Source organism: Brachypodium distachyon, chromosome 1 (assembly GCF_000005505.3).
Source record: "Brachypodium distachyon strain Bd21 chromosome 1, Brachypodium_distachyon_v3.0, whole genome shotgun sequence".
NCBI classification, from domain to species: Eukaryota; Viridiplantae; Streptophyta; class Magnoliopsida; order Poales; family Poaceae; genus Brachypodium; species Brachypodium distachyon.
In genome coordinates, this window is record NC_016131.3 from 4888677 (window position 1) to 4916214 (window position 27538).

Genomic DNA, 27538 nt, shown 5'->3' on the forward strand with positions numbered 1-27538 from the left:
CTCCGAGCACAAAGCCGACGAGGATGCCCCCGCCTCGAAGAACACGCCGCAGGAGGAGGAAGGACCCGGCGCTCGCCTCCACGCCGGGCCGACGAGCGGACCAGCCACGCGCTGCGGGAGCTCGAGATCGCAGTGTGGGGTGGGTGGGATGAGGACAGAGGAGGAAGGAAGGGGCTGCGTGCGTGGGGAAGAAAGAGAAAGGGATGGAGGGTGGGGCCTACGGTCATGGATAAGGTGAGCAAACCAGCCAAGCGAGCACCGCACGTGACCGAAAAGTGCGCAGGCGCAAATTAGATTAGGCGCACAGTATATGCTGCACTCAGGAACTTTGCCGTTGATGCTAGTTGCAGGAAGAACTTTCAGTATCACAGAACGATTTATCCATGTACTACATCCGGTTATTTTTATCTTCTTCGCACTCTTTTTCTCTTGCTCTAGCGCATTTTACAGCAAGTTTTTTTCACAAACCTGGTGATTTTACGAGAAGGAGTTCTTCTATTCATTTTCTACAAACCTAGTGATATTACGACAAGGAGTTCTTCTATTCAACTTTAGAATACATGCTCTGTCCCACACAAATTTGGACGCAAAACGTGAACTCAGCCCAACTCAGATGGTCTGGATCTTTGTGGTAGAACCAGCCCATCCGAGTACAAGTCCTATATTTGACATGTGTGTCACATTTCCGTCGATTATTTCAGGATTTAACCGGCGCTATTCTTTCAATGGTAGGTAACATACCCGTCAACAGCGAGTCACATGCGGTGACTTCATCAATCTCTTAAAATCTGACGGCTCAGTCTTTCGGAGGTGCTCGTAGGGTAGGGTGTGTGTATGCGTTCATAGGGATGAGTGTACGCATGTGTTATGAGCATCTACGTTTGTATTTTGTTGCTAAAAAAATTGGACGCAAAAAGTACTACTAAAACTACGATACAAAATGTTGTGCGGAAATTTTAAGTTAACATATATACATGAGAGGAATTGAGTAACAAAGAAAATATATCTAAAATTCTAGACACGAAAAACATATATTCAAAATTTAAAGCAATATCTAAAAATGGTACCAAATATGTATCATAATTTTGTCTCAAGTCAAATTTTCTCAACTTTGATCTCGATCAAATTTATAGAAAAATTCACCGACATCTATGACTTTAAATCATCTATCATGATATATAGTATCAAAATGATTGAATTAATGTAAAGTTAGGACTTTTTATATTTAGAAACGGATATAGTAATTGAAAAAAAACACGTGCAGATTGACGGGACGTTGGAGTTTTGTACGGGTTCATATTACATTTGTCGTATACAATATGCAGTTTTGAAGTGCAAATGTAAGTCTTTTTTGTAGTGCAAGACTGCAAGTATAGGTACTGCAATTGGTTTGATGCTATATTTTCGAGTCCGTGAAATGTTTATACGAGATATTTTGACTCTGTAGAATGCAATATGTTTGAACTTGTGTGAGAAAAGAAAACAAGCCAAGGGGAAGCAAACAGCCCACGAGAACTCCGAAACAGGCCGGCCCATGAAGAAAACTGCTTAAAGTATTTATTTATTTTGGAAAGGAACTGCTGAAAGTTATTTATTTTTTTGCAGTTGGAGTCAGTTATACGGTCTTCGATTCCTGGTAGAACACAAGGACTAAATCGTGTCCGGGTGTATCCATCACCTATAAATTCGAGCGTATATACGTTCCCCAGCCAGACGAGTAACCCAATCCGTAGAGCGTGAGTCCCATAACCCCGTGTGCGTGTCGCGGCTTGCTATTCGAAGGTCTGTGCGGCGCGCCTTCGAGGACGTACGTACCGAACCAGCAACCAACGCCGGCGGCAGGCCATGGAGAAGGACGAGGACTGGGTGCTTCTCGGCGAGAGCGACAGCGACGCCGACACCATGCGGTTCGTCGACGGCAGCGGCTCGGAGACCGACAATGGCAGCGAGATGAGCTTCACCATGGTGCAAATCGGCGGAAGATGTGCCGCTGCCGACATCGACGATGCAGCAGCTGAGACGCCCATCGGCGGCGAGAACGAAGAGGAAGAGGAGGAGACCGAGGACGACGACGACTACTTCGACCTCAACCTCCAGGCTCTCGCGGGCGGCGAAACCAGCTTGAAGGACGACCCTGACGACTGTTTCGACCTCGATCTGGTTGCTGGACTCCTCGGCATTGGCAGTCCGGAAGCAGAGTCCGTGCGTGCCCACTGCGCCAAGATTGACACGGAGAGTGAGGACGACGAGCACCCGGAGGAGCTCCCCCGTGCCAACAGCTACGACGACATTGACACCGAGACCACCTGCTCTGACGCGTCGACGGGGAGCGACGACGACTACGAGTATGACACCGATGAGCATCCAGACCATGATGAGTTCGTCCGTGCTGGCTTGGACGACATTGACACCGAGAGCTTTTACACTCAGAGTTCAGATGCGGCGGGAAGCGATTATAACTACGACGATGACACCGTCGGGAGCGCTGACGCGGTGGGGAGCGAAGACGAAGGCGACGCTGACGAGCAGCAACCAGATGATCATGAGATGCTCCGTGCAGGCTGCGCCGATGATGGCATTGGCACGGGACAACGTCTCGTGACCACGCCCGGGTTCTATGATGCCGCGGCAGCGCAGTCTTTCAGCTGCAGCAGACCCCGCGGCGGCCTCGCGATGGGATACCGCGACCTGTCGCGTCAACTCCAGATGCTCGCATTTGAATCAAGCCTTGCAATGGCCCCTGATCCGGCGCTCAACAGCGGCGAATGCCATGACACTGGGAGCTCTGCCTCGACGGAGAGCGACGGCACAGAGAGCTCTGACGCGGAGCGCACCGGACGGCACCGCGTGACCTTGGCCGAGATTTCCGGCGACGTGGTGGCGCAGTCTGGCTGCTGGAGCTACAACGACCGCTTGGCCATGGGGCACAACGATGTATTGTCACGACAACTCCAGATGCTCGCTTTTGAATCAAGCATTGCCATGCCCCCTCGAGGGCTGGTCAGCTGCGATGACACCGAGACCTCTGCCTCGACCGAGAGCTCTGATGGCGACACGGAGAGCTCCGACGAGGAGGACACGGAGAGCTCCGATGTGTCCGAGAGCGACGAGGAGGACACCGAGAGCTCCGACATGTCGAAGAGCGACGAGCAGGACACAGAGAGCTCCGACGCGGCGATGGAGCGGAGAGCTCTGATACGGTGGAGGGCGATGACAACGTCACGGCGTCATGGGATGCTCTGGAGCCGCGAAGGGGCTCACAACAACGATGGATCCGAGAACTTTGGCGCGGAAGGGAGAAACGACCATGACGATGAGGACACCGAAAACTCAGACACAGAGAGTGACGAGGAGGACACAGAGAGTTCCTCCGTGGCGGAGAGCGACCAGGAGGACACAGAGAGCTCTGACGCAGCGATGGAGCGGAGTGCTCTGATGCGGTGGAGGGCAATGACAACGTCACGGCATCATGGGATGCTCTGGTGCCGCGAAGGGGCTCACAACAACGATGAGTTCGGGAAATTTTGCACGGAGGGGAGCAGCAACCACGACGAGGACATTGAAAACTCAGACACAAAGAGCGACGAGGAGGACACAGAGAGCTCCGACGCAGCGATGGAGCGGAGAGCTCTAATGCGGTGGAGGGCGATGACAACGTCACGGCATCATGGGATGCTCTGGCGCTGCGAAGGGGCTCACAACAACGATGAGTCCGAGAAATTTTGCGCGGAGGGGAGCAGCAACCACGATGACGACGACATCGAAAACTCAGACACAAAAAGAGCGACGATGAGGACAAAGAGAGCTCCGACGCCGTGATGGAGCGAAGAGCTCGGATGCGGTGGAGGGCGATGACAATGTCACGGCATCCTGGGATGCTCTGGCGCCGCGAAGGGGCTCACAACAACGATGAATCCGAGAAATTTGGCACGGAGGGGAGCAGCGACCACGACGACGAGGACACTGAAAACACAAATAGCGAAAGCGACTGAAAACACAAATAGCGAAAGCGACGTAGATTGGCTTTAATGAAAACCGGGCCTGGATTACTAATTTATGCACGGTGCTGTTTATTTTCTTCTTTGCAGTTACACTTTGTTTTTCCTTCCTGCATAGTCTTTACCTGGTTTGGGTGCATTTTGTTGAAGTATCGTTTACGCTTTACTGCCGCTCGGCTCGGCCTTTGTTGCCCGAGCTTCTATTGTACTGTTATTTTATACGTGATGATTTACACATGAGTATATGTACGCAACATTGCAGTTTACGTGCCTCGTTCAGTTGCTCGAATAATATCTAGATGCACGTACTTTGTCTTAGCGAGCGACTGGCTTTCTCCAGCTTCGATTAGACGCCGCGCCTCCGTGCAACAATGGATGGAGCATACTCGCGGAATTTGTTAACTCCATTAAAATATGACCAGCATGTTCAATTATTTCCTACTATTCGTTCGCCCCGTCCCACTAGGATATAATTTGCCGGTACCAATCCATGGAAGACCATAGAAGTTCTTCACAAGGAAATACCATTTTTCTAAAAAACAAGGAGGTCTGGGTCCCGAGCTACAGATTGCACTTCCGGATGGAAAGAAAACATAAACATTTCTGGAAATATTAGATAAATAAAATTTAAGACTTTTGTGTACTTGTGAAATTCCCGAGTAAATGTAGAGGAAACGTTGTAATTGAGGTTTAAGTTTAGACAAGTAATACATTTGGATTTTTGTTTCACTTAACGATAAAAATTGGGGGATTTACTTACCATGAAAAGGAAAAAAAACGAGGACATGATCGCTCGTTGAAGAGCACTGGTCTCTGCAAGCTCTGGGTCAATGCAACAATGCTTTTCATTGGGGAGAATTCCAAATATTCCATTATGAAATTGTCCAAATGCTTAAATACCATTCGTAATGTCCTCGTTCCAAATACACTAGTTAAATTTTGTACCGTGTCCAACTACCTGTCAGTTGACCGTCAAATTGCTGATGAAAAGACGAATTTGCCCCTAACACCTTAACATGGTCAGCCCCAACTCTTCCTTAATTTTCGCCATGAGTTCAGCAAACAAGTTCGGAGCAACTTCAGCATAAAACAGTAATTTCGGCCTGAATTAGCGAAATATTCGAGCGGCATATTCCCTTATTTAGTTTAACATCACTATTTTCAGAAATAAATTTCAGCAGAATAATATACCCAGCTTCATTAAAATTCACAACCATAAATAGTGTTGAAAATAATATACTCAAATAGTGTTCGATTTTTGCCACTTGAGGGCCAACTAACGGTAGTGATTAATTTAGATGCGGTACAAAATTTGAGTGGTACATATTAGAAAGAGAAAATTTTGAGTGATATTTATCATTTGGGCAAATTTCGTAGTGATACTCTACTACGCTTTCGCATAGAGCATGGGAGAGAGAAAGAGTCTGCGAGTGGCCCCTTGGCCTCGAGAGTCCACGGTGGCATCCCGCAGAGCGCAGCCCCCACACCACATGTCACCACACCTTCCTGCAGATGATGATGAGGCGAAGAACACCCACCACCCGCAAAGATCGGGAGCAGCAACCAACTCCCAAAGCTCCGCGCGCCCGCGTAACAGAAAAAAAAAACAGGGGATCTTTCGCAGCCAGTGAGATGGCGGGAGGACGAATGGATTAACATCTTCCTGCCCGCCTGGAGAACGGAAGCGCAGCACGACCTTGGTTGAATCGACTTTGAATCCTTCCTGATTGTGTTCGCCAGTCATGTCATCCAATTCCTCGGCGCCTCCCCCGTCAGCCGCTCCGCCGCCGTCACCGGACTTGTCGCCTCCACCGTCGCCGCCAACCGCCAATTCGTCTTCTCCGGCGCCGACCAACTCCGACGGCCCCTCGCCTCCACCGGCGCCGTCCAACAGCAGCTCCCATGGCGCTCCGTCGTTACCGGCCGGGAACCCCTCTCCGCCATCCGAGTCCTCCCGAGGCTCGAGCAGGCCGTCGTCGTCGCAGGCTTCCACGCGCCGTGTCGGCTCAAACACCACGGCCGAGATCATCTTCGCCGTCGCCGGGGCGGCCGCGCTCCTCGCCCTCCTCGTCACCGCCTGCGTCTGCTGCTCCAGGAGGACGGCGCCCAGGAGGCGCCGCCGCAAGCCTCAAAATCCCATGCATCTCTACGCAGATTCCTCCGCGTACAAAGGTCACACACACCATTGCCATCTCCATTGTCTACTCTGCTCATCTTGCTTGCTCGTGATTTTCGTGTAATTAACCGACAATGTAAAGCAAATGCCATGGCAACAAGCAGGTAACAGCTCGTACTACACCAGCGAGCCGCAGCCGCAATGGCAGAGTGACGCCAACGCGGGGGCGCCGTCGATGAGCGCGCCCGGGCTCGGCTCGCCGGGTTGCTCAAGCTGGCACGTGCCGCCACCCGACACGAGCTCCGGCACGCACGGGCAGCCAATGCCTGGGCTGGGCAAGGGCAAGGGCACGTTCACCTACGAGGAGCTCGCGTTGGCGACGGGCGACTTCTCGGCGGCGAACTTGCTCGGGCAGGGCGGGTTCGGGCACGTGCACAAGGGGGTGCTCCCCTGCGGCAGGGCGGTGGCCGTGAAGCAGCTCAAGTCCGGGAGCGGGCAGGGGGAGCGCGAGTTCCGTGCCGAGGTGGACATCATCGGCCGGGTGCACCACCGCCACCTCGTGTCTCTCGTCGGCCACTGCGTCGCCGGCGACAGACGGATGCTCGTCTACGAGTTCGTCCCCAACAAGACCCTCGAGTTCCACCTCCACGGTCAGTGCCTCATATGGCCATGCAAGCACACCTTTCAGGATTTCATTGGCACGCACGACATTAACTGTTCTTTCACCGCAAGAAATCAATCGTTTTTTCGTCAGGTAAAGGGCTGCCGGCGATGGCATGGGCGACGAGGCTGCGGATCGCGCTCGGGGCGGCCAAGGGGCTCGCCTACCTGCACGAAGACTGTACGTGAGCATCAGCAGCACATAGTACACAGCTAGTCGCAGAAAACTCCATGAATTACTAACATCAGCGAGGTTTTGTGCATGATCATGAAGGCCATCCACGGATCATCCACCGGGACATCAAGTCGGCCAACATCCTCCTGGACGACAACTTCGAGGCCATGGTGGCGGACTTCGGGCTGGCCAAGCTGACATCCGGCGACAGCGACAGCGAGACGCACGTGTCGACACGGGTGATGGGCACGTTCGGGTACCTGGCGCCGGAGTACGCGTCGAGCGGGAAGCTGACGGAGAAGTCGGACGTGTTCTCCTACGGGGTCACGCTGCTGGAGCTCGTCACGGGGCGGCGGCCCGTCGACGCCCGCCGCCCGTTGCTGGAGGAGGACGACGGGCTCGTGGACTGGGCGAGGCCGGCCATGGCGCGCGCGCTGGCGAGCGGCGACTACGGCGGCGTGTCCGACCCGAGGCTGGAGGGCGGCTATGAGCCGGCGGAGATGGCGCGCGTGGTGGCGTGCGCCGCGGCCTGTGTAAGGCAGTCGGCGAAGAAGCGGCCCAAGATGGGACAGGTCGTGAGGGCGCTCGAGGGGGACATGTCGCTGGAGGACTTGAATGAGGGGGTGCGGCCCGGGCGGAGCGGGGTGTTCGACGCGGCCGCGGAGTCGTCCGGGTACAGGAAGGAGGCTCCGGCTGCTACAGGGTCATAACTCGTAAGCGTAGGCATTGGCTGGATCAGGCAGATGGCCATGGCGATGATGAGCCCAGAGCACCGTGGCTCGACGAGATGAGCCCGGTGGGGAAGGAAGGTGCCGCAGCACGGGGCCGTCGGCAGCCGCTCTGACCGAATTTTGTTTGCCAGGGCGGGTGTTGGCGTCGTACGGCTGGGTGGTGTGCTATCCTTCTGTAGTTCTGTGGTGGATGGAGCCGACACGTCGTGTACGTGTATACTTGTGGCGTGCTGACCATGCCATGTTTGGATACAGGAAGGGGTAAATACAAAGTGGACCAAATACATGCTACAGTGTAAAGTTTCACTGGATCCGATTTAAACGGACAAAACTAGTTAAGCCGTGACCTATCGATACAACATATTTTGTTATGGCGTGATCCCTAATCCAACTCCAATCCTCGTATTCTTCCTCCTTTTCTTCCATCACCATACTTCTCTCTTTTCCCATTCGACTTCCTTCTCCTCATCTTTTTAGACGCATCGTCGTCACAATGGCACGGGACGAGACATGGGTGCCCTAATCAAGCCTCCCTTTAAGCGTGTCGACAGCTCATTGCACATTCAGTCTCGATTAACTTCTCAAACCTCTCAACAACTATTGCTATCAAAGCTGTTCTCAATTCTCCCTTTTCCCCAACTTTGCTATCTTTTCCTCCGTGTCTCCTAAGGCTCCGAAGATCTCGTCCTCCTCCTCCTCCCCATTTTTTGATTCCTAGATTATTTCAAAGTCAAAATATAACCATGTATTTGCAAGATAATGGTAAACTAAAATTAAATTAGGTTCAGGTCATATGGGCATAACGACCCATTGTTAATATAAATAATGTATTAGAATTTTGGAGTAACACAATGTAGTAGGGGCGTCAGCACCGCCCTGCCACCCCGGGCAAATGCCCAAGCTCCCCGGTTAAACTCCTTTTAGAAACAAAGGAAGCATGGTGACAAAGTTAGCAGATTTTTATGGGCAAACTCTAGCTTAGAAGAAGGACCTTTACTTTGCCCAGGCTCTATGAATCTGCTGGCTCCGCCACTGCAATGTAGCATGCTTGGCAAAGAAAATGCGAGAAAATAAACACCCAGATCGAATTGATAGAGTTGAAATCATAATTCTATAAACTCTCATGCAACATGATGAATCTTAAGTAGATTCAACCTATCACTTGTAGCAAGTACATAATACATGCCTCGATCCACCGAGTGTTTTCTGGCCTCGAAAATACAATTCAATGCATGATTGACAACGAAAATTATCAAAATATTAGAATGCATCACAAAGTGGGTGAAACAATCCCATCACAAATTATACAAATGTGACTTCTCGTTACGATATACAGACGTGACCTTTCTACGTATTCATTGATATCTTCTCTTCTCTTTTTGTATGCTAGAGATGAATTTAACAGCACGACAACAATCCCTATACATGATATGTACATACCTTTTTTTGCAAATTTATCGGTCGAATCTTCGATGAGAAAACGAGAATGACACTTTGTCAACGTCTCTGTCTACATGAACCCATGGGCCAGCTTCCTTAGGCAGGGCCCCACATGTAAGGCACGGGAGGGTAGATACAAATACCCAAGGAACTGCTCTACCGGACTCGGCTTGGAACGGATGGGCGGCGGCTTCGGCCGAAGGCATGTCAATGGCTTAGGCTAGCTTGCTACTGTTCATCTTCCTCTTCTAATCCCCCACCTTGCGTAATTCCAGTGATTCCTTGAATTAAACTACTAGGTTCCTCACACACTTGTTTTGATTTTTGTCAGTTTCACCCTCCTTAGCACTAAAACGAGAGTTCTCAAAACTCAAAAGCGATTATGCTACTCCCTCCGTCCTGCACAGAGGGAGTAACTTTCCACCAAGAGTAGTCACGAGTACAGATCGAACATAATTCCACGGCTTCGTTCTATACTGACTACGTAGATGAACTAACTACCGCAATCAACAGAGGAAAAGTCCTGAACGAACAGCCCTGCCCAGCACAGAGCAGTGGCACGATCGTTAAAAGGGGGGCAGCCGCGAGGCCAAACCCGTCCGCTCGCCTGCTAGTCTGCTACCCCTAAAAACGCACAGGAAGAAAGGGCCCACCTCACCATCCCACGCCTCGCCGCCCACCGGAGCCGCCTCCCCCGCTTTCTGCCCTCCCGTGCTCACCCTCCTCGCCCCCGCACAGCCGGGAGACCAAAACCTAAGAGCGCGCGCGAGGGGCCGCCGCCTCGATCCGCGAGATGTGGCGCAGCTGCGTGTCGCGGGGCCTCAGGGAAGCCAAGGCCGCCGCCAGGCGCTTCTCCTCTAGCTCGGTATCTCACCGCCTCCCCCCCCTCCCTCGATTCGTCGCATCTAGGCTCGGCTTACCTTTTCTCGGTGATGTAATGTTCTGATCCGTGGTCGTGATGCGGTGATGGTGATATGTGCTTAATTATAAAAAATGGATACAATATTTGGGAACAATTTCTGTGATGGTATCGTTTAGTTCGACCACTACTGTAGATTCCAACGTGGGGTTGTGGCTTGAATCGCATCACGCAACCGCAGATCAGATACAAGACGGCCGGTTGCTTCTGTTGATTTTGCAATTTTGCTGTTATGAGCTTGTGATTTTAACTCTATGTAAATATTTATTGCTATCTTCTTAATGAGAAGGCAGTGCTCCTGCCCGTTCCTCAAAATAAAAATAAAAATAATAATGTAACACTGCTCGTTCTGATTGGGATAGGCGTGTGGTTTGGAGCATATGGTACTTGATTCTTGAGCGACTGAGTTTTGTGTCTTTAATTGCAGTCCTACACGGTGGTGGATCATACGTATGACGCTGTTGTGGTTGGAGCTGGAGGCGCTGGGCTCAGGGCCGCGATTGGGCTATCAGAGCATGGGTTCAACACTGCCTGCATCACCAAGCTGTTCCCCACGCGGTCGCATACCGTGGCAGCGCAGGTACTTGATTGTCTGCTTTTCTTTTATAGGTGTCTCGATCAGATCAGCTGGTCTATTCGTGTGTATTTCCAAGCCGCATGTTAGAAGTGTTTTAAATCATATTGCCTGCTTAGCTTTTGTGGAGCTTCAGTCAAATTTGCCGATGCTGCCACCTGATTTGTTCATGCGAATAATTTCAAAAAACAGAATGCAGAGATGGCATGTTGTGCATGCTTGTTGGTATAGTCGGGATTGGGGTCCAGTTATCCCACAATTGTTTTGCTTAAATTTGACTTGTAAGTTTAAATGACTTGCTAGTTCAATTTTTTTTGCTTACCTTTGACTTGTGAATTTGGAGATTGGCGTAGAAGTGGGATATAAATGGGATCCTATTTGCATCCCTAGTCATTTTTATGGTATAAGCAACGTGTATTTTGGGCGAATGATATGATGTTGCAGTACGATGTTACTGCACTGTTAGATGTTATGCATTACAGGATAAATAAATTTAGAGAAACATCTATCTTTTTGTGGGGCTTTTCTTTTGCTGGAAATGTTACTCTACTTCCAGGACATGTTAATTGTGATGGGATATTTCAATGGCACGCAGTAGCAATATAAAGTATTCGCTATCTCATTAAAAGTTCCATTTATACTATGAAATACTGTATGTACAATGCAGTTGACTTGTTTCACTTGTTGTGGCATGCTCAATGGAGGTAGGTTGAGCTTAAACTATAAGTTGCATCAGCAATTGTGCTACTTGCATGGAGGTATCAAGTTTTACAGTCAGAACTTCTAACACAAGAAAGTCTACTTTAGGTGTTTTGAACCGGAATCCATTTAAAAGAATAGACCCCTGGATGCAAAGTAGTTTCGAGGTTTGGTACAAATTTATGATGTATTGTTGTGACCTATTAAATTCTGAACTTGGTTCGATACTGAAGTGTCTACAATTGTACTACTGCCGCTGTTGATTAGTTTGGAAATATATTTTCAATTGGGAACCATGTTTTTGCTTACTGACTTCCCTATAATTCATGATGATTTGTATGTTGTGTTGTGCATGGCTTTCTGTTGGAGGATGCTGTGGTTTTCGTTGTTTACCAATAACACTCACGAATGCAGGGAGGAATAAACGCTGCTCTTGGAAACATGACTGAAGATGACTGGAGGTGGCATATGTATGATACAGTCAAAGGAAGTGATTGGCTTGGTAAGTTTACATGAAGGGACTGTTTTAACTTTTAAGCAATGCATGACATTGTCTAGAGAGATTAGCATATTTTTCCTTTGACTCCTTTGAGACTTTGACATCTTATTCTTATTCCTCTCTAGGTGACCAAGATTCTATCCAGTATATGTGTAGAGAAGCACCAAAAGCTGTTATAGAGCTTGAGAACTATGGACTACCATTTTCCAGGACTGAAGATGGGAAAATTTATCAACGTGCTTTTGGTGGCCAAAGCTTAGATTTTGGAAAAGGTAAATTGCCTTCGAACATCAATTTTAGGTTGCAAACCTGCAGCTGTCACATCTTTTCTGATATTTCAATTTCTATTTCTAATTAATCTTCAGGTGGCCAGGCCTACAGGTGTGCGTGTGCTGCTGATAGAACAGGGCATGCTATGCTGCACACGCTTTATGGTCAAGCGATGAAGCACAATACTCAGTTTTTTGTTGAATATTTTGCATTGGACCTTATCATGGACAATGAAGGTACTTATTTATTTGTTTGTTCTAGTAGTAGTACTAAACCAAGATATGGCTCGAATCTGGTCTTGAATAATGCATTGCTGTACTACGTAGCGTAGATTGTTGCTAACTTCCATGTGTTGGTAATCTGATATGAACATGGTCAAGGAGAACAGTCTTGAATTGCTGCCGTTAGTGCCATACTTTGTTTTCTGTTAAACTTGCCGTTGATATTTGTTTGAGATTTTCTTTCCTTGTTTTTTCACTGGCACGCTTGTTCAGTTGCTCTAGATATTTTTCTACAGTCCATAATGCATTACCTCTTTTGGTGCTGCTAAGCTTTTTTTGTGTGAGATCTGAGCTTGTTATAATGTTAACTGTTGTTGCAAACAATTGACTAATGGGCTCTTTCAGTGGCTATAGTTAGGGTTGTCATCTCGTTGACAACATCTTTGTTTTCTCCCTGCTTCTTTCTGTCATTAGTAGTAAATACTTACTAACTGCATGTGTATGATTTCTGCCATTAGTCATAAGTACTTCCTGACTGCATGTGTATGATCGAGCTGATTAATGCACACTCATTTTGCAGGCACCTGCCAGGGGGTAATTGCACTAAACATGGAGGACGGTACCCTTCATCGTTTCCGGTCAACAAATACTATTATAGCAACAGGAGTAAGAATCTTTGTGTCTTAACTTGTATTGTTTGTTTTCAGCTTACTGCCTATCTTTAGTTGAACTGCTTGTTTTCAATCTACTGTAAGCATATAACCGCCTATCTTTAGTTGAACTGCTTGTTTTCAATCTACTGTAAGCATATAACCATGTCTTTGTTTTGACCTCAACAGGGTTATGGGAGAGCCTACTTCTCAGCGACTTCAGCTCACACATGTACTGGAGATGGCAATGCTATGGTTGCACGTGCTGGGTTACCCCTTCAGGTCAGTTTTCTGAACTAAATCTGATTGATTTAGCTACAACTGATATGTCATGGTTAAATTTATATGGTTAAATTTATCTTTTGATTTTGCAGGATCTTGAGTTTGTGCAGTTCCATCCTACAGGCATTTACGGTGCTGGATGCCTCATAACTGAAGGTTTTATATACCACAACTTGTTTTTCCTACAGAAATTACATGTTTATTAATTTAGTTGTGCATGGTGCATTTCTTCAGTTGGTATTGAAATATCAGGCAGGTACGATTTTTTCTGAAATTACCAAGCCATCATGTTGTTTTCCAGGTTCCCGTGGTGAAGGTGGTATTCTCAGGAACAGTGAAGGTGAAAGGTTCATGGAACGTTATGCTCCTACTGCAAAAGATCTTGCATCTCGAGATGTTGTTTCGAGATCTATGACAATGGAAATAAGAGAAGGGCGCGGTGTAGGTATGTGTGTACACTCTCTTCTTTTTATGCTTGAGGTGGTAATCTGTTTTTGTAGTTCTTCTCATGGTTCTTGCTGTATCTTTTACCTCAGGGCCATTGAAGGACCATATCTACCTGCACCTTAATCATCTTCCTCCAGAAGTTCTAAAGGAAAGGCTTCCTGGTATATCTGAAACTGCAGCTATTTTTGCTGGTGTTGATGTCACCAAAGAGCCTATTCCTGTTTTGCCTACTGTGCATTATAATATGGGTGGGATCCCTACAAATTATCATGGGGAGGTATGCTTCTAGTATGCAGGACAAGTGTCATTATGGGGCTGTATTATTATTATATGCCTATGTTGAAACAAAATGTCCTGCTGGTTTTGCATATTAGGTGGTGCATATCAAGGGTGATAACCCAGATTCAGTCATTCCTGGTCTGTTGGCTGCTGGGGAAGCAGCATGTGCATCTGTCCATGGTGCAAACCGCCTCGGTGCAAATTCCCTTCTTGATATCGTTGTCTTTGGGAGGGCTTGTGCAAATAGGGTTGCTGAGATTTCCAAGCCAGGCAAGTTCATGTCTTGTTGACTAGTATACTTTATTAGTTGTTTTATTCTTCTTAGCTTATTCTATTTCCCTGTTGCACCATAATTATAGGAGAGAAGCAGAAACCTCTTGAAAAAGACGCGGGTCAGAAGACCATCGCATGGCTGGATAAGCTGAGAAATTCCAATGGATCACTGCCTACTTCGAAGATCCGCCTCAACATGCAACGTGTTATGCAAAATAATGCCGCTGTTTTCCGTACACAGGAAACTCTTGCGGAAGGTATGCATGCTCTGTTCATAAATTCATCATCTTAAGTTTATCTCAGATTATCTGGCAGTAGGAAGCAAGCATATGACATTCATACAGTAAACTCCAGTACATGAAATGTGAGCTTGTATAACGTTGATTTTTCACTGGTCTGTGAACTTATTAGGTTGCGAGCTGATTACTAAAGCACAGGAAAGTTTCCATGATGTCAAGATCAGTGACAGAAGTCTCATATGGTATTCTCTTTTTTAATGAAATGGTGTGTTTTCTTCATTTATTTTCTCCATTTCTCACAAATTGGGCATCATTCTCTTTCTGCAGGAACTCGGACTTGATAGAGACCATAGAACTAGAAAATCTGCTAATAAATGCATGCATAACCATGTATTCAGCTGAGGCTCGTAAAGAAAGCAGAGGAGCCCATGCTCGCGAAGATTTCACGGTTTGTTGCTTTCCTATTATTTGTGCTCTCTTGCTTTCACACCACATGGTTCTATTTTCTAACATTACCTTCCCCTTTGTCATCACAGACAAGAGATGACGAGAAGTGGATGAAGCACTCGTTAGGGTTAGTCTTTTCTTTTATTAGTTCCGCTGAATTATTGTTGAATGATCGCATCATTTCATATATCGAGAATTTGACAATTATTGAGAATCTGACAATATGTTTCTTGTAGGTACTGGGAGGATGAAAAGGTTAGACTAGAATACCGGCCAGTTCACATGAATACCTTGGATGATGAAATCGAAACTTTTCCACCAAAAGCACGTGTTTACTAATCTGGATATGCCTGTCAATGCTTCGGTTGTTTGAGAAGGGTATAGATCACAGCTCGGCATTTCCTTTTGAGTTCCAATAAATCAGGGACTTCCCGTTCTCTTAAAGCATCAGAATTGTATTTAGTCGCCAATTGCTGATATGTTTTCCCTGTCTCATGTAAACTTATTGCAAGCTTCTGATATTATAGTTTGGTCCTGTATTGCCCTTTGGTGGAAATAAAACACAGATAGCAAATTTTGATGTTCTTTTGTGTTTCATTTTATTTTGACACTGTAAATAAGCTTTTGCATGAGCTGCAAATGCAGTGGTTGTTTTGTCTATCCTAGTTCATTGTGGATTCTGGTCAGCTTAGATTACTGTACCTTCCCCGTGGAATCAAATAAAACACTCCATGGTACGGAGTACTTTTCTGTTGCTGTTTGTAAATCGCATGTTCTCAGGTTTATAGGTATTTGTATCAGAGCTGCATTTCGATTTTTTTCCCACCCGGCCGCAAAGCATACGACAGCACTCCATTAAAAAGCAAACATATAACAGGATTGAGAAAATGCAGAAATTAAAGATGGTTCAACAGAAAGTAAAAATGTTCTCTGAGAACGGAATGCTTGAACTAAGCCAGAGCCCAGCAGATCCATAATGCCACCTCTAAACTATCCCAGCTCCCATGGCGTGTCAACCTCCCTTGATGAATCATCCCTCCTCGCCATCCGGTACTTCGATCCGAGGCCAGCTCACCGCCCTTCACTTTCCATTGGGAAACTCCAACGCCTTGGCCTGCTAGCTTTTGCACCAGCGTTTATCACCTCCTTGTCATCAGGCTTTTGGAACCCTGCCTAGTAGTTCAAAAAAGCACACGTTTGGCAAATTAGTTCCATATGGTTCTTGATCAGTTTTTTTCTTTCAAAGCACGCCTTATTACTGCATTTCCATATTGCCCAACACAATGCAGCCAAACCGACAACCGTCTGTTTCCATATTGCCCAACACAATGCAACCAAACCGACAACCGTCTGGAAACCAACGAAAATACTGTGAGAAATAGTTTGGTCTCATATTGGCTCCAATCAATAAACTAATTAGTCTCATATTGGCTCCAATCAATAAACTAATTACACTCCAAACATAGCCGGCATCCACACAACCAAAGAACATGAGACCAATAGATTCATCATGCTAACACAATCTAAAACTAAAGTCTCCTTCCCAATGCCTCCTCTCCATACTGTCTTTGGTAGCAATGGCATCATTCCAAATAAGCCATAGCCAAATTTCAATTTTCAAAAGAATACGAGCCTTCCACGAATGTTTAAACGGTCTATCCAGCCCCAGTTAGAAATGTGTATACATATTTGAAGGTAAGTGACGGCTGAGAGGGGTGAAACTCTCTCTCTAATAGTTAGGGTTCCCAAAAAGGAGCCAGCAGATATATACTAAATTACGTGGGCCTCTTGGGCCAAGGCAGCTACATGGGCCAGGAAAACAGACACACACAGCCAACACACACACACACACACACACACACACACACACACACACACACACACACACACACACACCCACCAGGCTACAGCCAACACTCCCCCTCAAGAGGGATGATATATGTCTATTGCACTCTCTAGTTCCCAACCCTTTTGTTAGACAATCTGCAACTTGTTGTCCTGAGCTAACATGATTAATCTGGATAATACCAGCATCCAACTTTTCCTTGATGAAGAATCTGTCTATCTCTACATGTTTGGTCCTATCATGCTGAACAGGATTATTTGCAATGCAAATGGCAGACTTGTTGTCGCACCACAAATTCAGAGGTCATTGTCTCAGTACCTTTAACTCAAGTAGGAGGCCTCTTATCCACAATATCTCACTTAAACCTTGAGACATGGCCCTATATTCAGCCTCAGCTGTTGATTTAGACACCACAGGCTGCTTATTGCTTCTTCAGGATACCAAATTTCCCCCTACATACACACAAAAACCTGAGGTTGACCGTCTATCATCCAAGCAGCTAGCCCAGTCTGCGTCACTGTAACCATCCACATTCAGGTGACCGTTAGTCTTAAACCACAACCCCTTCCCTGGACTGCCCTTGAGGTATCTCAAGATTCGATAAACAACATCAAGATGTCCACTCCTAGGATCATGCATATACCTGCTGACAACACTTACATCATATGTAATGTCCGGCCTTGTATGGCACATATATAGAAGTCGACCAACCAGCTGTTGATATCTTTCTCGGTCAACAGGTTCACCTAGCTGAGCAGCCAATTTATGATTTTGCTCAATTGGAGTTGGAGCTGTCCGACATCCAAGCATTCCCATGTCACTTAGAAGATCTAAAGTATACTTTCTCTGAGACAAAGCAATTCTCTTCTTTGACCTGGCAACTTATATACCAAGAAAGTATTTTAGCTGACCAAGATCTTTAACTTCAAATGCCTCACCTAGACATTTCTTTAATCTTGCTATCTCCTGCTCATTATCTCCTGTAATTATGATATCATCAACATAGATAGCAAGGACAGTGATATATTGTTCAGAGTGCTCATAAAACACTATGTGATCACCATTACATTGTCCATACCCCATGTTGCATACAACCTTTCTAAACCTGTCGAACCAGGCCCTCGGTGATTGCTTTAAACCGTAGAGTGATTTCTTCAGCCTACATACCTTTCCTGCAGCCTTGGATACAGAAAAACCAGGTGGGATCTCCATGTACACCTTCTCTTGTAAGTCACCATGTAGGAAGGCATTCTTAACATCAAGTTGACGTAGTGGCCAACCAAAATTAGCAGCACAAGATATTAGAATCCTCACAGTATTCATTTTTGCCACCGGTGCAAACGTCTCGTCATAATCAATGCCATAAGTTTGACTATACCCTCTGGCCACTAGTCTAGCCTTGTATCTTTCAATTTTCCCTTCAGGATTCTGCTTTACCGTATAGATCCACTTACAACTAACTGCCTTCTTTCCCTTTGGAAGATAAGCTAGCTCCTAGGTTTTATTCTTCCTTAGAGCCTCTAATTCCTCCATCATGGCTTCCCTCCATCTTGGGTCTTGTTTTGCTTCTTTCCAGTTTTTTGGTATTGCAACAATTTGAAGTGATGCAACAAAAGCTTTATATGATGAAGACAACGCTTCATATGAAACATAGTTACTTATCTCATGCTTAAACCCGTACCTGTCTGGTGGTTCTCTTCATGCTCCCCGTGTTTCTTTCCTCAGGGCAATCGGCAAGTCCATGCTGGTACTTGTGTCATCTGAAGTTTGGCCTCCTCCAAATGAGATCTCAGGCTCTTGATTTTGTTCATGCTGCTCCCCCTGAAGTTGATTTCCTTCTCCTTGCTCCCCCTGCACCTGTTCTTCCATAGACCTTTTCCTTCTTGTGTACACTTGAAGGTTATTCTCTTGATTCGGTCTTGGCCATCTCTGGGCATTTGGTAATTCAATTTTCTCAACATCAACCGGTATGGATCCCACTATTGGTGTTCTTTGTTGTTCTTCTTCCCTAGCATTGGATGTATTCTCCCCCTCTTGACAATCCTCTATGCACTTGGGAGGGTCAAGATCTTCAAATAATGCACTGAGATCTGTCTTCTCCCCATAAAAAGGCTCAGCCTCTCGGAAGGTAACATCCATGCTTACAAATATTCGCCGTTCAGTGGGACTCCAACATTTGTAACCTCTTTGTCCTGCGGGGTAACCAATGAAGATACATTTAAGTGCTCTTGGATCCAGTTTTCCAACTGATGGTCTATGATCTCTAACAAAACAAGTGCATCCAAATAACTTTGGGGGAACCAGGAATTTGTTTTCCCCTAGTAGCATCTCACAAGGAGACTTCATGCCAATCACCTTTGAAGGCATACGGTTGATCAGGTATGTTGCAGTCATTACAGCTTCACTCCATAAAAACTTGGGAACATTCATGGTGTACATGAGTGACCGGGCCACTTCTAGAATGTGTCGATTCTTCCTTTCTGCAACTCCATTCTGCGGGGGGGTATCAGGACAAGGGGTCTGATGTTGTATACCTTGAGATGACAAGAAGCCACTGAATTGATGGTTCACATATTCAATACCATTATCAGTCCTTATCATTTGTACCTGCACGCTAAATTGGTTTTTCACAAAGGCATAAAAATCTTGAAAACATTTAAACACCTCATCCTTATGCCGCAGGAGATATATCCATGTCATACAAGTGTGGCGGTCAATGAATGTCGCAAAATATTTCATACCACTGACAGAGACAACAGGACATGTCCACACATCTAAATGAATCAACATAAACGGAGATATACTTCTAAGCCCCTTACTCACATAGGAAGTTCTCGTGTGTTTTGCGTACTCACATGCATCACACTTGAGTTTACTCTTGTCCACCCCACACATTACATCAGGAAACACCTTATACATCTTATCAAAAGCCATATGCCCCATCCGGCAGTGATGGATCATTGCCATTGTTTCCTTTTCACCTAGTATTGCAACTAGTACTAAACTTGTGGTAGTGCTGGGCATCTCACGGTCCATATACCACAATCCTTTACGCCTGGTTCCTGTCCCAAGCTTCCTTCTCCTGAATCAAACACATCTTCTTATCAAGAATTATTCGACAATCTAGTTGACCAATCAAAGCACTCAAAGACACCAAATTTACAGGGAAGGCTGGAACATGTAAAACCGATGATAACTTAATGACAGGAATGCACTGAACATTTCCAAGTCCCTTTATAGGTTGAGAGGTGCCATCTACGGTTTGAATTGTTTCATTGTGTGTAGGTGGATGCTGAATGTATGATTCAAATTCCTTTGAGTTACCCGTGACATGTTTGGATGCTCCAGAATCAAGTACCCAATCTGGGCATGATTTGTGTGTGGATATGGATGCATTTGCAACATTACCTTCATCGGTGTAGGCAAAGTGAGCGAAGTTCCCAAAGCTGTTGTCCTCCTGGTTTTTCCTCTTTAACTCCCCTTGAGAATCACTTGATGTTCCTTCTTCTGGAGCTGCAAGATTTGCTTTAGAATCACCAACATGGACGGAGCCACCAGAATAGCCCCTGCCTCTGCCTCTATAGGATCCACCTCTGCTACGGCCTCTCCCCCTTCCACGCATTTCTCTGCGTGGTTCTGGACAATAGTGACTTAGGTGGCCTATCTGTCCACAATTATAACACTCCCTCGTCTCCTTACGTTTTGCTGCAATGAAGGTTGAACGTGATGGAGTTGCTTCTCCATCCTTCTTTAACTTCAACCTTACCTCCTCCTGGGCCATCGCTGCAACTGCCTCCTCCAAGGATGGGAGTGCTGGTTGGTGGAACAATCCAGCACGCCTTCCTTCAAATTCAGAATTGAGCCCCTTCAGAAACTTCATTACTCTCCTTCGCTCTATCCATTTCTTAGCAATAGCAACACACTCTGAATGTGACAACTCTAGGGGATCATAGTGATCCAAATCAGCCCACAAGTGACGTATTTCTGCCACATACTACATCACTGACTTATCCCCCTGCTTCAACTCATTTATTCTATCTTCAGTTTGTGCCATAAGCATCACATTTCCTTTCCTAGAATACATTGTTTCTAAGGTTTTCCATACCTCTGATGCACTTGAGAAGGTCTCCACTGCTGCAGCAATTGATGGAGTCAATGAGTTCAGCAACCACGCCGCCACAGTGGAGTCAACGATGCTCCACTTCTTCCATTCTGAGCCTGTCTTGTCCTCTGGTTCACTGACTCCACCCTTGACATAGCCTTCCAGCCCCTTGGTCCTCAAGATCAATAGAGCTCTTCTGGACCAAGTCAAGTAGTTCTTGACCCCCTCTAGCTTGATGTCATTAGGCATCAGCTCTATCTTCTGGACCACTTCAGCCTGTGGCACGAGTGCACCTGCAGCCGATGTGCTCTCTGCCTTGACAGAGAGAAGCTCTGCCAGCTTCTCCAACATCTTTAGTACTCCCTGATCTCTCATTCTTCCAGACCTTCTCCTGCACCCAGATCTACTTCTCCACCACCTCTACTTCCGCCCAGACCTACTCCTGCACCAAGATCTACTTCTCCACCACCTCTACTTCCGCCCTGAGGGGTGAGCAAGCCTTCCCCTCCTGTCAGATATCCACCTCTTCCATTTCCACTAGCAGCAACCTATGCTCTAATACCATGAAGGTAAGTGACGGCTGAGAGAGGTGGAACTCTCTCTCTATTAGTGAGGGTTCCCAGAAAGGAGCCAACAGATATATACTAAGTTACATGGGCCTCTTGGGCCAAGGCAGCTACATGGGCCAGGAAAACAGACACACACACGGCAGGCTACAACCAACAATATTCTTGATAGAAAAATTGCCACATTTATTCCAGTGCCACCTAGGCACATCCCTTTCTAAATTTGCAGCCCAAGACATCAACATGTCACATAACCAACGATGCTGCCCCTGAAGATCAAAATCCCCTGTATATATGTTTCTAACGGCTAATCAATGAAAAGCCAGCAGTTGTTGGATCTTTAAAAAAAGATCAACATCCAGCCTTCTCCTAAACTGCAGCCGTATGTGTAACTCTCTCACATAAATTACCTGTCCAATGCACACAACATATAATTCAGGAAACTTATCACCTAATGGACCTTGACCAACCCACCAATCCTCCTCGAAATCGGTGCTTAACCCATTCGTACCAATCATTTTCCTAGCTTGGAAGTAAATGTCCATGGTTTTCATCATTGTTTACCAAAGAGACTAAGAGAGGAATAGGAGCATCTAGGGTTAATGTGCCTAATACACCCAGCTGCCCCATACTTTAACAATATGTTGCCAAATCCCCTCTTCATTCTCTAATTTCCAGCACTACTTACAAAGCAAACATATATGTAGATATCCAAAGAAATTAACACCCATACCACCTTTCCTTTTAGGCCTACAAATAATCTTCCATTTCACCATATGATATTTTCTTTTTTGTTGACCCCTGCTAGAATAATTTCCTTATAGGCTTATCCAGACTTTCAATCACGGTTAGAGGTAACATGTATATTGACATATGATAAATCAGAGCATTTGATAAGCAACAATTAATGAGACTTAGATCCTTTGACAACTCCCAAGTACTTTAAAGGCCACTGCCCCATTTGACAATTGAACATGTCAGAGTAGAATTTCAACTCATCACTATCTTGCTGAATCATTAGCGCTTCACTTTCCAGGAAGTTGATTTAAGCCTGACATTCGTTCAAACAAGTATGATAGTAAATTGACATTCCTTATCCGCTAAATGCTTTCTTCAAACAATACAATTGAGTCATCTGTATATTAAAGAAGAGCAAATCCTGCTTCTCTCAAATGATAGGCCAATCCCACAAACATATTGTTTGATTGTCCTTCCTTGAACATGGTAGCCAAACAATCAGTAGCCAGAATGAATAAAAAAGGAGACAAGGGATCCCCTTGGCTAACTCCTTTGGAACTACCAAAATATGGGCCACTTTTGTTATTTACTTTGCACTCAAAGTTCCTCCCACCACCCCATCTTTAAACCATCTACACCACTTGGCTGAGAAACCTCCGGTCTCCAAACATTTAAACAAGAACTCCCAATTGACTATGCATTCTAAAAGTCCAATTTGAGCACCCCTGCTGCTTCTTTACCCTTGTCTCATGTAAAACTTCATGCATAGAAACAATGCCATCCATTATATTTCTGCCTTTGATAAATGTATTTTCTCAAGCTTCTATGAGTTTGGGCATTACAAGTGCTAATCCCATTGTCATCGCCTTGATGACCATTTTCAGTAAAACACACACCAAACAAATTGGCGTATACTTATTTGTCACATCAGCATCCTTACTCTTGTGGAGTAAAGAAATACTCCCATAATTGATTCTACTATGATGCATGTCTAATTCAGTTGCAATTTATCGAAACTGAAGTAAACTTGGTTATGCTCAATCCATAATTAAGTTGTTGCTAGAATAAATTTAGAGATGGATGCGTTGATGCATGTCAGATCGCATCCAAACCTTCTCGCAAAAACACAAAGTAGCTAGCCTTTTTTTTTTTGCAAACTGGAGTAGTGTAGGTTGCGTAGCATCTGCATCATGTCCATCGACAAACCTCTTTCGTGGTCGTCTTCCTGGCCCCACCCGCCCTCAGTCTCTACCTTGCATCTACCCCTCTTTCTCTCTCATTTCCACCCCAACGCCCCCACCTACCCCCTCCTCTCTCTCCATGGGCCTTTCCATATCCTCTCGTCGTGCCCCTTCCTCCTCAGACCGCCGCCGTCCTCCCCCACGACCTCCTGCGGAGGCCAGATCCCATGCCACCGGGCCTCCCTATGGCCTAGATCTGGCCCAAGCCTCCCCCCTATGGCTAGATCCGACGGCCCCGTCGTGTCGCTCGCTGGATCACGCCACCGTCGCGGCTACCTCTCCTCTCGCCATCAGATTCATCCACCACAATCCGCACGCGGGGCCTCCCTATGGCCTAGATCGGCCTGGATTCGCACCGTCGAGAGCTTGTTGTTGTGCGGATCTTTTGCACAGAGCTCACTGCTGTGTGGATCCACCGTTGGAAGCTCGTCGCCGTGTGGATTCGCCGGGAGCTCGCCACCGCCGGGCCTCCCTATGGCCTGGATTTGGCCCGAGTCGTCCCCGTATGGCCAGATCCGGCGGCCCCCCCGTGCTGCTTGCCGGCGCACGCCTCCGCCGCTGCGACTCTCTCTCCTCGCGCCACGACAGCCCTCCCCCGCAATCCGAATGCGGGGCCTCCTTATGGCCCAGATTGGCTTGGATCCGCACTGTCATGAGCTCGCTATTGTGTGGATCCGCTACAGGGAGCTCAGTGTTGTGTGGATCCATCGCTGGAAGCTCGTCGCCATATGGATCCACTGGGAGATCGCAGCTGCCGCCCTTGCACCCCGCTCACCGCTTTGATGCCACCGGTGAGTTTTTTTAATTTCGCAAACAGTTAAAAGTTTAAAATGAAAGTTAAAAATTTAAAGTAAAAAAATCAAAAAGTAAATATTAGAAAAGTCAAAAGCAAAAAATCAAAAGTCAAAATATTGAAAATAAAATAAACTAAAAAAGGAAGGAAAAAAAAAAATCTTCCGACGGTTCATCGGGGGAGCTCCATCAATTTAGTCTCCCTGTGTCCGTCGTGCTTTCACAGTTTGTTTTACTCGGTGCTTTCACAACTTCTTTTTTTACTGCACGGTGCAAATTTGGTTAGACGTGTCTCACAAAGAAAAAACTAGCCCGGTGGACACGGTGAACTAGCCCGGCCCGGCACCAGCCCATCAAAGCCACACGTCACACTACCGGGCAATTCTTAACGAACCTTGTCCTAGGAAGATAACTTGTTCCCCTAGCCTGCCGCCGCCACTCACTCCCAAAAGATCCCCTTTCGCAGGTCAAGGGATTCACTGCGCAAACCCCGTCCCTCCTCGCCCAGACCCGCACCCATGGGCGGCCACGGAGCCGCCGCAACCCCTCCGCCAGGTTCCGTGCCCGGCTGCTCCCACGGAGCCCCTCCTCCTCCGCCACCACCGCGCCCCGCCGTCCCCGCCGTCCCCGCACCACCGGGCGCAGTCGACGACGGCGACGCGCCCCTCCCGATAGATCTCCTGCTCGAGATCGCCGCGCGCTCCGATGTCGTGACCGTCGTCCGTTGCGCCGCCCTCTCCAAGCCCATCCGCCGGTCCATCCTCGACCATGGATTCCGCCGCCTCCTGGCCCAACGCGCCGCCCCTGACGGCGGATTCGTCCCCTCGCTCCTCCGAGGCGTCTCCTACAAGATCGAGGTCGGCGACCCCTACCGACCCCCCGCGCGGATCCTCCAGCCCCTGCCGTCGGACGACCCCGCCGTCATCCGCTTCGACGAGAGCCTAACCTTCGAGCCCGTGGCGGCGCGCGACGGCCTCGTCGTCCTCCGCCGCCTCCGCCCGCGCCCCATCTTCGGCCAGTGCGTCGAGGATGGTCCACCAGGGAGCGATCTGCGCGTCTGCAACAGCATCACCGGCCACAGCTCCATCCTCCCGTCCGTCTCCATCCGGGACTACCGCAAGCACGCCTTGCTCGCCGTCGACGACCTTGGCCGCTCCTTCGAGCTGCTCGTCTCGGACGAACGCCTAAGGACGCAGATTTACTCGTCACGGACCGGCAGATGGGGCCCCGTCCGCGCAGCACAGATCCAGCGACCATCCAGGCCGTTTCACGACTCCCAACCCCTGGTAATCGGACGCACCGTGCATTGGCTATGCCAACCGGATCCGCTGCCGCCGGGGCGGTCAACCACAGAGCCGTACATCGTCGCTCTGAATGTTGACACGGCGCAGGCGACAATTATGGATCTGCCGCGGGGCTGCACGAGCAGAATGACGGCCTCCATGAGCCATCGAGGGCTCATCCTAGCCGCTTGGCCGGACGGAAGACTGATAGTGGTCGTCTCGGAGACTCAAGTGATATCGATGTGGACTCTGTCAGCAGCCACAGAGGAGAAGCCGAACTTTCCGTCGAGGTGGAGCAGGCGAGTTCTGATAGACAAGCAGGATTGGGGTGTGCACAACTCGGTCCAGTTCGAGGGGTTCGGACAGAGGAGTGGCACTGTGCTCTTGAATGTGGGTAGACTTGGGCTCGTCCGGCTCAACCTTGCAACTAAGGAGGCCCTCGTCGTGTACCAATGGATGGAAACGGCCTATGTTACACAGGTTTGCATGCATGAGATCAATTTGGCCTCTCTGCTCCAAGCAATGAAACCACTTACGGAGTAATTTGCTTGGAGAAGCTGTTTTTACCTGTAAGCTGTCATGTTCCTTTGCCAATACTTGTAAAAGGAAGTGGAGTCACCTCTTAATGTTCTTGACTGTTTGCTGTTCTGCTGCCAGTGTTTGCTCTGCTGGCAATCCATCTGTTTGTGCGGTAAAATAATGGATTGCATACTTCACTATGTATGAATTTGGGCCAGTTGTCAGTTAAATAAAATCTGTTTACCTCATATATCCTGTGATCACTCCATTATATTCTCCGGCTAGCGCATTTGTACCGAGAGAATAGTTTGTGCTAGCTCAGTTGATGGGCATGTGCAATCCTATCCCTCGAATTTGGCTGGTCCACTGTAGAGGCAAGAAAAGGTAAGCTCAACTTATTCTTCCAATCTGATTATGTTCTCAGTTTCGAACTGTTATTATGGTCTGGTAGATTGTGTTGTTAAATGTTTATTCTTTTGCTTGATTTTGTTGCAACATGTATTGCTCTAATTCAATGCATTTCTATTACGAAAGTAATTTATGTTCTCATGCTAATGTTGCACAAAAGAATTACCCCGTTTTGACATTTTACCTCATATGCAGTTAGTGTGATGAACTGTCAAGTACGTGCTGTGTTTAGAAATTAGGGTGAAAAGATCAGCTCATACATGCACAGTTGTGACCTTTCTGTGTCCAATCTGTGAAGTTCAATAAGTTTGCAGCTCTCAGGTGCACTAGTTCATCATTCTTGAGTGTTCATGTACTAGAGATGGTTTGAGTTACATACATGTGCATTCTAAATGTTATGGACTGAAAGCACGCCATTCAGTAAATAACTAGAGTCTGGAGATGGTTGAAGTTAGAAATATGTGCATTCTAAATGTTATGAACTTAGAGCACGCCATTCATTCAATAACTATCGATAATTTCCTTTTTGAGGTAAACAATTAAGCGTGCCTTGTCGACAGGTATATTTGCACGATAAGAATGACTAGACATGTTAGGGTAATCTAATTTATTTATGTGTAAGAACGTACACCGTTCATTTTGCTGACATCTGGGGCGCCTTTGTATTGCAAGAGCATTGTGGAGGTTGACAGTTAGCTCTGGCTGGCTCAGGTTAATCACCTGCAAATGATATCAAATGTTGTGGTCAATTATGCGAGTCTTGACAAGGCAATATTCTATAGGGATGGTCTTATCTGCATTAACTAATGGAGAATGATCCCTGCTTGATATTGAATTGTCTGTTTGCATGCAAAAAATACTGTCTGGAACGAAACTCAGATGGATTCGTACCGATGTATGTGAAGACTGATAGCTGCTATCTGGTGCGTTGAACTAGGGATGCAAACGGGATCCCACGAAAGTCCCGCTTCTAGTTAATTCTTCAAATCTTCTATTCAATTTTGAAGAATTAACTAGAAGTGGGACTTTCGTGGGATCCCGTTTGCACCCTTACGTTGAACACAAACCATACTTACCCTGTACCCAGCTTTGGTGGATAAGTCTAGCCTGACTCTTGAAGTTGA

At 47.1% G+C, this 27538-nt stretch overlaps 4 protein-coding genes across 5 annotated transcripts; all 4 read left to right on the plus strand.

Annotated features, from left to right (window-relative positions):
- Positions 1 to 1845: 1845 nt before the first annotated feature.
- Positions 1846 to 3819, plus strand: LOC104581963 (dentin sialophosphoprotein). The gene has a single exon (XM_010231172.1). The coding sequence runs from the start codon at positions 1846 to 1848 to the stop codon at positions 3817 to 3819; it is 1974 nt and encodes a 657-aa protein (XP_010229474.1).
- A 1616-nt stretch (positions 3820 to 5435) lies between these two features.
- LOC100835054 (proline-rich receptor-like protein kinase PERK4) lies at positions 5436 to 8051 on the plus strand. 2 transcript variants are annotated; one of them, XM_010230784.3, is made up of 4 exons: positions 5444 to 6170; positions 6279 to 6764; positions 6869 to 6955; positions 7049 to 8051. In XM_010230784.3, the coding sequence occupies exons 1-4, from the start codon at positions 5741 to 5743 to the stop codon at positions 7657 to 7659; spliced, it is 1614 nt and encodes a 537-aa protein (XP_010229086.1). In that variant the 5' UTR covers positions 5444 to 5740; the 3' UTR covers positions 7660 to 8051. The 2 variants fall into 2 exon arrangements, with proteins under 2 accessions (XP_024311447.1, XP_010229086.1); XM_024455679.1 differs by having other exon boundaries at positions 5436 to 6170; positions 6279 to 6959.
- A 1671-nt stretch (positions 8052 to 9722) lies between these two features.
- LOC100831380 (succinate dehydrogenase [ubiquinone] flavoprotein subunit, mitochondrial) lies at positions 9723 to 15579 on the plus strand. The gene is made up of 16 exons (XM_003558525.4): positions 9723 to 9985; positions 10467 to 10619; positions 11727 to 11814; positions 11937 to 12083; positions 12177 to 12317; positions 12883 to 12968; positions 13142 to 13234; positions 13327 to 13390; positions 13536 to 13679; positions 13771 to 13958; positions 14056 to 14230; positions 14320 to 14490; positions 14645 to 14714; positions 14800 to 14920; positions 15009 to 15046; positions 15156 to 15579. The coding sequence occupies exons 1-16, from the start codon at positions 9914 to 9916 to the stop codon at positions 15256 to 15258; spliced, it is 1854 nt and encodes a 617-aa protein (XP_003558573.1). The 5' UTR covers positions 9723 to 9913; the 3' UTR covers positions 15259 to 15579.
- A 9045-nt stretch (positions 15580 to 24624) lies between these two features.
- LOC100838516 lies at positions 24625 to 26256 on the plus strand. The gene has a single exon (XM_003558549.3). The coding sequence runs from the start codon at positions 24723 to 24725 to the stop codon at positions 26028 to 26030; it is 1308 nt and encodes a 435-aa protein (XP_003558597.1). The 5' UTR covers positions 24625 to 24722; the 3' UTR covers positions 26031 to 26256.
- The last annotated feature ends 1282 nt before the right edge of the window (positions 26257 to 27538 follow it).